This window comes from Pyrus communis, chromosome 11, assembly GCF_963583255.1.
Source record: "Pyrus communis chromosome 11, drPyrComm1.1, whole genome shotgun sequence".
NCBI lineage: Eukaryota > Viridiplantae > Streptophyta > Magnoliopsida > Rosales > Rosaceae > Pyrus > Pyrus communis.
Genome location: NC_084813.1, coordinates 6,093,053 through 6,104,719, shown reverse-complemented (window position 1 = coordinate 6,104,719; position 11,667 = coordinate 6,093,053). Strand labels below are relative to the sequence as shown.

Genomic DNA, 11,667 nt, shown 5'->3' with positions numbered 1-11,667 from the left:
TTATTCTCGGGTTTAATATAAGACTCAAATCAGTTCCCACTTTCTTGAAGCTATATAACCTTGTTTTCAAGAATTTGTTAGTACAGTAATAGTAGTTAAGTTGTTGAACCTGTGCAAAACTTGTTTATGGAAGAGAAATCAGTTGTGCAATAAGAGTTAAATGGTTTCTTTTTCGGAAGCGCATGTGTTATAATAGATTTAGTTGATCCGAAATCTTCTCTCTGATTATAAAAATATTTTTTTTATTGTAATTATTTTAGGATTCCCTTGAAAAAAAGGGGTTTGTCAAAAACCCTATGTATATATTTTAGGAAACTTTAACGAAAAAATCCCGGTATTGCTCACTTTAACGAAAAATCACATTTTTACACTAAAAAGTCAATCCGAGTACTATTCACTTTACCTTTTATTTTGTCCTTATCATTAAAACTCAAAGTTTTCAAACCCTTTTCATTAGTTTTCCTTATATCTTAATCATTGTATCAATAAGAGTCATATTTCTACAACATTCCTTATATATGTGGCCATATATGGTTATGTTGACCTGGGTTGCACAGACATTCTAAAACCTCGAAGTGTCGGAGTGTCGGTCCTGTCAGACACTTCGACATGCCTCGGACACGGTTTCGATACAATCAAGACATGGCAGGGGTTTTTTTATAAATTTGAAACATTTTGGGTGTAGTTTTGTAAATATAAAAACATTTTGAGGGCATTTTTATAAATGTAAAAACTTATAAAACCTAAAGTTTATAAGTTTGGGGGCAATTTTGTAAACATAAAAAGTCCTGAAGTCCAAAATTAGAAGTAAGCATTTCATATTTTGATTGAAGGTATAATCGGATAAATGGTCATCGTGGTCATAAGGTATTCGGAAGATAGCCCCTATGGTAAAAAAATTCGGATTTAAACCCCTGTGGTCTAAATCTGTTAGGATATATACCCAAAATTAAAATTTCTGTCATTCCTCCGTTAGTAGCATGCACGTGAATCTCATATGTGATGATAAGATGGTCATTTCATAGTTAGTAGCATGCCAATAGCTTAGGTAAATCCCTCATGACGCTCCCAATTCTAAAGCATGAACAAAACTCTTTTATTGAAATCAGAGGTTTGGTTCGTGTTTGAAAATCCACATCAATGGCTAAGCGAAGAATTGAGGGAGACGTCGCACCAACATACTCAGGTATTGCTACAATCTTGATAATTTTAGGTGATTGTTCTATTTTGAAAATGGTTTGTTCATAATCATATCCACCATGTGCGGTTTTATGCTTGAAAGTTTTTTTTCTTTTTTCCAGTCGGTCTCCTCCTTATTATGCTTCAAAGGCTTTTTTTTTTTTTTTTTTCAGTCGGTTTCTTCTTTTTGTCCAGTCAGTCTCCTCCTTATTATGCTTGAAAGTTTTTTCTTTTTTCTAGTCGGTCTCCTTCTTAGTGGTATATATAGGGGTTTATGTGTAGGGTTTTGAAAGGGAAGAAGGCAACAAAAAGGAAACAAACAGAGCAAACTAGAAGGCAAAAAGCCAATTTGTTGTTTAATAGCAGTAGAACAAATCTAATTGCTTTTTTGGATTCCACATTCCATCGCTTGTCGGTTACCTTTGAAGAAGGAGCAGCAACATCAATCAAGATGGAAGGGATGAAACGGGGGATGAAATGACCATCTTATCACATGTGACATTCACATGCATGATACTAACGAAGGAATGACGGAAGTTTCAATTTTGGGTAAATCCTAACAGAATTAGACCACAAGGGTTTAAATCCGAATTTTTTTACCAAAGGGGCTACCTTCCGAATACATTATGACTACAGGGACTATTTATCCGATTAGGCCTTGATTGAATTTTGTGTGTTTTGAATTTTTGATTGACTATTGTCTATTGCAAAGATACTAGAGGCTGATTAACTTGAATGGGTGTGTATTATTTTTCATCTATAAAATTATTATAAATTAAGGGAAGTGTTATTGGCACTCCAAAAATCTCATTATACACTCCTCACACGTGTATTTTTTTTTTTTCCAAATATAGAAAGTTTGGAGTGTAGAATGAGATTTTTAGAGTGTCATAACAATTCCCTAAATTAATTATATTTTAATCACTGTGTTCTAGCCGCGTTTGTGTTCTTATCTTTTGAGATTTGGCATGTAGCCGTGTCTGCATGTCGCATGTCGCATGTCGCCATATCAAGATCCATACAAGATAGATGTTGATGGGTCCTAAATGGGTCTTGAGGGAACGAGGGCAGCAATGTAAAACAACTAGCGAATCAGGTCATGCAACAACTAGAAAATGCATCTAATTGGCTAAAAAATTTATCAAGTAACTAGTTTTCCTTCGATGCTATCCATTGCAGATCAACACATCACTCGATCCACACAAACATGCCACATATGGGTCTCCTCAGCTTGATAACTGTTGTCATTATGAAATTAAATCCAAGTGACATCTGAACGTGTTAGATATTTTTCAAGCTAAATGAGGTTTCTGGAAAGGTCCGACTGGCCGGGAATATCGAGTGACCGGTAGGATGAAGGCAGAGTCCATGTCTAAGGAAAGCTGATACGGACGACCAGTTCGATGGGAGCGACTGGTCGTCTTAGTATGCATAATTTAAGTTATTGCACATCTTTGAAGATGCAGTTGTGTTTATTCTGATTAAAGATTTAATACTCCGCCGTATATATTATGAAAATCGCTCTAAGTTTGAAATTAAATTCAAATGATTAGACATGTCTTTTTTGAAGTAGTGCTTCTTAATCATAAGGTGCAAACCAAGAGATGCAAGGCTTTCCATGATTGTCTAACCACTTCAGAATGGGACACTTAAACCTCCATAAATAGTGGATGAATTTTGGAAGACCGTAGAATGAACAACCTATCAATATCCCCTACAAGCAGGCTTCTAATATATCCACCTTTTTACTGAAAACCCAAAGCAATGAGAACAATTTTCTGCAAATTTTGTTCTTGGTTCAAAACTTTGTTCTTTGTTATCTCTTATGTGAACTTTGACAAATAATAGGCGTAAGGTCAAGTTTCATTGTATATGTAGAGCTTATTTGCATATCCCTTTACACACTAAATGTGAAGGCGAATAAAGTTTGAAAAATAGCATATTTATGCATGGCTTGAAGCAATCTTTCATCCTGTCATAACCATTCCCACATTTTCCAGAAAATTTTCCAACAGAATGTACTTCATTGTTGCTATGAGTCGTACACAACACATGATTGACCATCATTCTAGGAACCTTCCCTAGGAGGTGTTAGAGAACGTTTTCTTTGTTGACGCGGAGTTTACGTAGAAAAACTCATATTACTGAATGCTACCTTATAACAGGAGTCGTAATATTCACCTCTCACTTCATAACTACCATCTCCAATCTCTCTTATTGAATATAAGAGGAAATTGTATGAATGGTTCCTTAATTTTAATTCAATTGGAGTAATGATCCTTTAACTTTAATTCAATTAGAGTAATGATCCCTTAACTAAAAATATGTGACTATTGGTTCGTTAACTCGTCAAAACGTACAGCTATATTCATTTTCATCAACTGCATTAGAACTTCCGTCCAAATAAGTCACGTGCCACACATGTGAGGCTAAATCAAGGGAAAATTATGGAAACCAACTAAGAAAAATTGTAGCAATGAACCTTAATTTTAACTCAATTAGAGAAATTGTCCCTCAGCTAATTTAATCTAATTAGAACAATGGTCCTTTTAATATGATTCATTTTGATGGAAGTTCTGATAAAGTTGACGCAAATGACCATGGCTACACGTTTTGGTGAGTTAAGAAACCAATGATTAGAGATTTTTAATTAAGGGACCATCGTTCCAATTGTGTTAAAGTTGAGGGATTATTGCTATAATTTTCTCGCAACATTAAGACACATTTGTCACTTAGTACTACAGTCTAGTAGTATTTCTCTTCACTTGTAAGTGAGAAGTGTTAAGTTCAATTTTGCCAAAGGTAAATTTGAATCATATTATTATGGCTCGCTCATTGTGAGGCTTAGTCGACTCCTCCACCTCTTAGAGTAGACAATACTGTTTATTAAAAAATAAAAAACACAGTCTACAACGGTCACTGCTCAAGTACTTAATAAATTCAGTTAGTTGTCACTTCAACCAAAAAAATTGTGCAACTGAGTAGTTTAAGATGCAGTCTACTCTCCAAACTATATATAATATAGTTCCTGGGTTGAGACTCGAGAGGGCAAAAGCTTCCAAAGCATTTGGAGGCCTGCTGTTTGACATTTTAACAGTTGTGCTAATCCAATGTTACAAAGCTATATTATATATAAAAAAAACTAACCAAAAATTCTCAAAAACTTTAGCTTTAATCAAAAGGACAAAATAGTGTTGTAAATAAATAATACCAAGAGTAACATTTCATAATAAAAATGTTCTTAACATTAAAAATGAACAATACTAAAATTGTTTAATTAAGACTTACTATTATATATCCAAACTATATATAATATAGCTTCTTAGTTGAACAGTTGTGCTAATCCTGAATGTTTAGCTAAATTTTGTCAGTTTAGCTAGTTCTACATGGCGTTTGTTGCGCCGGACTATCTCGGACTGGATTAGCTTCAAAGACTAAGCTGGACTGGCTTAGACTAGACTAAACTGGACTAACTTAGTGAAGCGTTTGGTGCAGTATTGGACTAAGAAGCTGGATAATAACAAATTATAATATTATATTATTTAATATATAAATTATTAATATTTTATTATGATCTTATCTTTTTCTTCATTTTTTCCTACCATTTCCTCGTTAAATTGGATGAAGTTAGCATCGCCAAAAAATTCATCACCATCCCTGGACCGAGATCTTAGCTTTGAATGCTCGAATTTGTCATGGATTTGAAGAAGCCCAAACAGGCTAAGACTTCCAGGCCATTTTCTAGCCACATTCGACCACATTTTGGCCTCGATTCAGGTAAAATCGTAATCTTGTCACTCCCAGCTTCAATTTGGTATATTTTGTATGAAAGTTGGTTGTGAAATGGATCTGAAAGAGAGTCGGAAAGTTAATGATTGATCTAGGTGACCGGAGATGACGAGGAGTCTGTCGAGAGTGGTCGTTGAGCATGACGAGGACAAGAAAGAGAGGATAGTCTTAGCTAGTCCCATGGTTATTGGGGGGTCTCGCTAAGACCTCTTAGTGAAGGGTTTTGTCCATGCTAGTCCCCTTTAGTCTCATTAATGTTAGTCCCAGCATGGAACAAACACAGTATTGGACTAATAGCTAGTCTAGTCCAGTCCAGTCCAACTTAGTGAGGGCAAACAAACGCCCAAATACCAAATTTGTTAATTTTTGGGTTAAAATAGGTAGCTCCTGTTGTAATATAATATGTGAATTGCCCACATGAATAGTTTATTATTATTTATCCAAAGAAAAATCATATGGATTATTATTCATAAGAAGAAAAATGGATAGGTTACTATTCATGCACAATATTTCACTATTTATTTGAGGAAAGTTTGTAAAGTGAATAGTGTTGCTATAGATGAGAGCATACGGAACAAAGAAGATGTGAGAAGAAGAAGAAAGAGATGAGAGAAAAACTTACAGAGAAAAGAAAGAGGAGTTATGGAGGAAAAGGAAAAGAAGAGGAAAGAAGAGAGATGCGGAAGAAATTACCAGTGAGCCAGGCTATAGAGAAAAAAAAAATAGTGAGAGTTATTTTGTACTCCTATTATTTCAAATAATGCAATAAAGTACTATTGCTGCCCCGAGGACGTAGGCACACTTGCAAAATCTCGTAAATATTGTGTCTTATTTACTTTATTCCACTGCACACATATCATTAACTTTACAACACGTTATCAACACAAGGAGCAAGTAAATATACATTTGGTTATATAACTATTATCATTATTATTGGCAGAAAATCTGACAGCCATATAAACAGCCTCTAAACTCTAACTTGCGGACCACGAATTGAGCTACTTCCTCATTAAAAGTTGTTCGTCTTCCTAGTACCTATAACATATCAAATTTTCAGAAAATTCCAACGGTGCGATCATCATAGATGTCTGAAAGACCAACCCAGTTTCCAATTCGGCAAAAAATTGGACAGCCATCTTATGAGTACCTTAACTCCTTTTTCAGTAGCTCAGATCTAAATTGTTTCTTCATGAAAGTTGTTTGGTATCCTCCTATCCATATCATACTAAAATTTGAGCCAAATCTAACGGTTTGATCTTCTCATAATTCACAGGAACTACTCTTGACTCCAAAACTTATAGGAACCATTTCAATTTTTTTGAAACTCACTAGAGGAGGAATACCAATTGGGACTTATTGTTACTATTACTTCCTGGGTAACCAAAAGGACTTAGAACTGTGAAATGTAAAATAAAAAAAATGAAACAAAAGAAAGTGGCAGACAAAGAAAAAAAAAAGATGAAGACTTAATCATTGTCTTTTCTGTTTTGGCATATTTATGTGAATGGTACTGGTTTAAAGCCTTATCCCAAGTTTTATTTATTTATAGTGGGTGGAATTATTACCTTTTGCTTTAAAGTTTTGATATTTATATGAATGGTGCTGAATCAAAGCCCTTGTCACAAGTTTTATTTACTCAAAAAACAATTTATTTATCATGGCTAGAATTACCGCCTAATTTATTTAGTGTATTACATTTTATGATAAGTATATAAAAGGACTCGAAGTTCCTTGATCACATTAGAACCTGAAGTTTTTGATCCTCATCATATAAAATGATTGGACCCGAAGTTCCACCATTAAAAAAGATCAAACATGAAGTTCCTTGATCATCATTGTATAAAAAAAAATCGGACCCAAAGTTCCTTGATCAAATGAAAACCTGAAATTTTTGAATCAACTGAGAGAACAATAGTTCCTTAATCAAATTAAAGTGAAGGCTATAAGCGCCTCAGTCCACAGACTATTAAATAAGGGCCAGAAGTCCTTTGATTCATGTAAATGAGGATCATAAGTTCCTTAATTCATGTACAGATTAAGTATGGGTATGAGTTCCAAAAATATGAACCTAAAATGATGTCAATATTGAGAATAAATTTCAAGTCCATATGAATAATATTTTGACATGAAGTTCAAAATATGAATAATGTTAAGAATTTGAAGTTCTAAAATTTTGTGTAGACATGTGTTATGTGTGGTATGAGTTAATTATCGCAATTTATGTCATACCTAAATTTCTTCTTTTTGAGAATAAGGAATGGTGAACTTAGCAAAGCTCGATTTTGTGACCATCGACATCTTACAGAAGAGATACTTTCATGAATTCATAATGCTCAAGAATTCATGTGAAAGCATATGATATTAGAAAAAATCTTTGCTTAAAGGCTCATTGATTCATATTAATGGAACTAGAAGTTTCCATAGTTTCCTATATCTAACAAACTGAACCAAAAGTTTCAGGCATGTATAAAACCAGAAGATAAGGAATTTTCCTATATATATATATATATATATGTATGTATATGTATATGTATATGTATATGTATATGTATATGTATATACACACAAATACATACATACATGTGCATACACATGAGTTACAACTACAAAAACAAACAAATGGGGGGCCTTCACAAAGGTTACTTATGTGTGTGTGTGTGTGTGTGTGTATATATATATATATATGTATATGTATATACACACAAATACATACATACATGTGCATACACATGAGTTACAACTACAAAAACAAACAAATGGGGGGCCTTCACAAAGGTTACTTATGTGAAGCCTCAGTACTTGGAAGTACCCTAGAAGGGGGAGATACTGGAGATTGATCATGTGACGCCCCAATACTTGACAAAACACCAGAAGGGGAAGGCATCAGTTGCCTTTAGAATCTAGCCACAAATCTCTGGTGATCACTTTGAATCCAACTTTCGGATTCCTGCAGCTGATCGAGCTTTCTTTTCATGCTTGTCTAGAAAATATTTGCAAGTTTGTGCAACTCTTTATTCTCGTGCTTGAGCCCTCTAATTTTTTGTCTAAGATTTGCCACCTCAACCATTAATGTTTCGACTTGGCGAGTTCGAGTAAGTAGACGTTGGCTCATGTTGGATATCGAACATGCACATTGAACAATGAAAGTCAAAGAGTCTTGAACAGTCAATTCATTAGACCTTTTTGAAAGTATTATTTTGTCTCTGAGAGTGAGAAGGTTCCTAGCTACTACTGTAGCCATTATATCATCCCTCATCACACAGTCTTCAACCGTAAGAGGGCCGGCCATTAGAAGATAAAAAGGACGGGCTCCATATATTATTCTGACGTGGCTCGTGTGTATCTCCTCCAAGACTCAAATCTAAACAAAGGTTGGATGGGTAAGCCATTTTCAAAAATGATGAAAGAAAAAGGTTGGATAGAGTGAAATCTTAGAAATACAACAGAGATAATTTTCACAGGCAGGCAACCTTCAAAGCGTGCATTTTGAATACAATTGATACCCCTATAAAAGGAGAGGCAACACAGCCACCTGTTCAAAAATCGAAGAGACACCGCCCTCAAAATTTCAAAAGCCGGATTTTCCTGAATAAAGTTTGTCAACATTTCTTAGACGCAATCTCAATTTTATGGATATCAATGACAACTCTATCAAAATATCTCTGGCAAAGTGCAACGCGTAAAGTTCACTATTCTAACTACACCACTGTTGCCAACAAGCGTGGGTGACAAGGCCACATCCGCACCACTACCTGCTATTGGGAAATCCCAGATATGTCGACCTTAGCCCTCCATGGCAAGGCACACCTTAAAAGAATAGTTTGTTACTATGCATCCAAAGAAAAATCAGATAGATTATTATTCATATAAAGAAAAATGGATGGGTTACTATTCATGCACATTATTTCACTATTCATTTGAGGAAAGTTTGTAAAGTGAATAGTGTTGCTATATTAATCTTTTGCCTATAAGATGAGAGCATATGGAGGAAGGAAGAAGTGAAAAGAAGAAGAAAGAGATGAGAGAAAAAACATTCAGATGAAAGAAAGAGGAGTTATGGAGGAAAAGGAAGAGAAGAGGAAAGAAGAGCCGGAAGAAATTACCAGTGAGCCAGGTTAGAGAGAAAAAAGAAAATAATGAGAGTTATTTTGTACTTCTATTATTTCAAATAATAAAAGAAAATACTACTGTTGTCCCGATGACGTAAGCACACTTATCAAATCTCGTAAATATTGCATATTATTTACTTTATCATACTGCACACGTATCGTCAACTTTACAACAGCTCCAAGTTTAAATCATGAAGAGCAAATTTGGAAAGATGGAGGTGTAGCAATGTATACACGAAACGAAACATGCCTCATCATCCCACTTTTATTTTGGCCACATTATTTCATTCTGATATACCCTCACCGATTTACGGCTTTTTGTTTTTGGCCCCACACTCAGACACTCCCAACAAATTCTAGCCTAAATTATCATAGAAGAATTGCTAGCAAAACTCGCCTTGCCAAGATTCTCTCCTCGAGGCCTTCACGTGTATTCTCTCTTCACAACTTTAATGTGTATTCCACTCAATCGAAGAAATGGAATACACGCAGAGAAGAAAGAAAGGAATTTTCTTTTAAAAACTTGTCCAACCGTTGGCCAAAGCAAAACAAAAATGTTGAATGCTTGGCTCAAATATGTCTTTACGATCCGTGTAAAAATTATCGTTTCAGATAATTAATTAAAACTAACGCTTTTGAGTCAATCAACAATGATTAGACGACAGTTCGTATCAAATTTTTGTATATTGCTATTCACATGTTTATTTTTACTGCTACACGTCATCTAACCTCGTTCATTGAATGGAATAAATTTTAAAAATAAAAAATCATGTCTAAAATTTAGCATAGCTATGAGAAGTAAGTTCAGTGACAAAAATATCTCATATTTTGACATATGAATTATCTCATATTTTGACATAGTAATTCATAGCATGAACATTCGATCGCAAGCACGCTGCGCGAAGATGCGTGTGAGAAGGAATTTCTGCTCATACTTTAGGAGTCAACTTGAACTTAACGAAAACTACGAGACAAACTTTCAAAAACATCCAAACCCATAAGCCATCATTAAGATTATAACAACTTCATTAACAACATAATCAAGAAAAATAAATAAATTAAAGAAATTATTGGGTTGCTAATTAATTAAGTAGAAGAACAAGAGTTTTGACTATCTCTAGGAGATTGCAGAGGAAACAGAGGCAAAAGCTCAGGAGTGTGGTCAGTCGTCCCTCTGGGTGTACTTAGCGGACTTGGGTGCAAATAGAACCCCTTCCCAGCAATGGCTCGATCTTCCTCTTCACACAGAGACGCCGGCGGCGTCCTCGGGCTCCCACGTCCCAGAAAATCCAGGGTCGAAACGGGCGACGCCATCACCATCTCATGGCTCCCAAAACCCATAAACCCTGCTCCCACTCTGGGCAGCCTGCCGCAGGGCCCACACGAGGAGGATGATGGGGTTGCTGCGGCGGCGGTGTTGAGGTTGAGGCTGAGCTCGAGCTTCTTGGTGGCGTGTCTGCGCTCGTGGAGCTTGAAAGCCGGTCGCCGGGGCCCCATTTCGGTGGCGGTGGGAGGTTTGGGGGTGGAGTAGCGGGCGGGGAGGGTGAGGGGTAGCTTTGGGGCAGATGGGTCTTCGGGTGCTCCGGTCAGTCTTTGGACGACGGCCCGGAAAGTTGTGGGGTCGGCTTGGACGTAAGTTGTGTTGGGGGAGTTGGGGTCGGACCCGTAAGTGGGTGAGTTGACCATTGTATGAGCCACAGTGGATTTCTAGAGAGAGGGACGGAAGGGAGAAGAGAGAGAAGGATGAAAAACAAAACGGGAAGAGGGGGCATCGAATGTGGGGGTTTTATCATGGTTTGGGGGGAGAGAGAGAGAGAGATTGCCTTTTCATTTAGTTTTTATATATTTTTGTATGAATTTGTTTTGTATGAGTTATCTGGGTTGTTGGTGAGTTGCTTTACTTTTTACTTTTTATGGGGTGGTATGAGAGAAATTTTTAATTGTGACGAAAAGATAAATAGTACATCATTTATTTTTATGTAGATAGAGAAAATTTTTAATTTTTAAATTATTAATCTTTTAACACATATTATTCATCATTTATATAAAAATACGTGATGTATTATATCTCGTGATGATCACATTAAAAAATATCTGGTAGTAATAGGTGGAAATGTCAGGTATTCGGCGAAAGTCAGAGGCAGAATCCAAAATATAAATTTATTTCTCGTGAATTAGGCAGCTACAGACGGAAAGCAAGAGAGAGAGAGAGAGGAACCCACTACGAACGTGATGCAGTTGGGTAAGTTTATTTTCTATTTTCCAAGACTCCGCCTTTTCACTTTATGGGCTCAAAGTCAATTATACTAGTTTTGGTTCCAACCAAAGTAGAATATTTGCTCTTAGATTAGCAATTTTTCTTCAACATTTCGGAAAGTATTTTTGTTCACCGTTAAATGGTGGTAATGCTCATCATTTTACTCACGTGAATATGAAAATGCTCACCTCCTGTTATGTAAAGATTTCGGAGTAAAATTACTTTTTCATTGAAAAAAAAAAACCCAACCCAAGAAGAACTAAAAATATGAACATACCCCCTAGAAAGAGTTATTTATTCCTAAAAAGCGGTCTGTATCACGGATGAGACTCA

At 35.7% G+C, this 11,667-nt stretch overlaps 1 protein-coding gene across 1 annotated transcript; it reads right to left on the bottom strand.

The window, feature by feature from the left end:
- Positions 1 to 9,921: 9,921 nt before the first annotated feature.
- On the bottom strand, positions 9,922 to 10,820 carry LOC137709460 (VQ motif-containing protein 11-like). Its single transcript, XM_068448547.1, has one exon. The coding sequence runs from the start codon at positions 10,761 to 10,763 to the stop codon at positions 10,164 to 10,166; it is 600 nt and encodes a 199-aa protein (XP_068304648.1). The 5' UTR covers positions 10,764 to 10,820; the 3' UTR covers positions 9,922 to 10,163.
- Between the last annotated feature and the right edge of the window lie 847 nt (positions 10,821 to 11,667).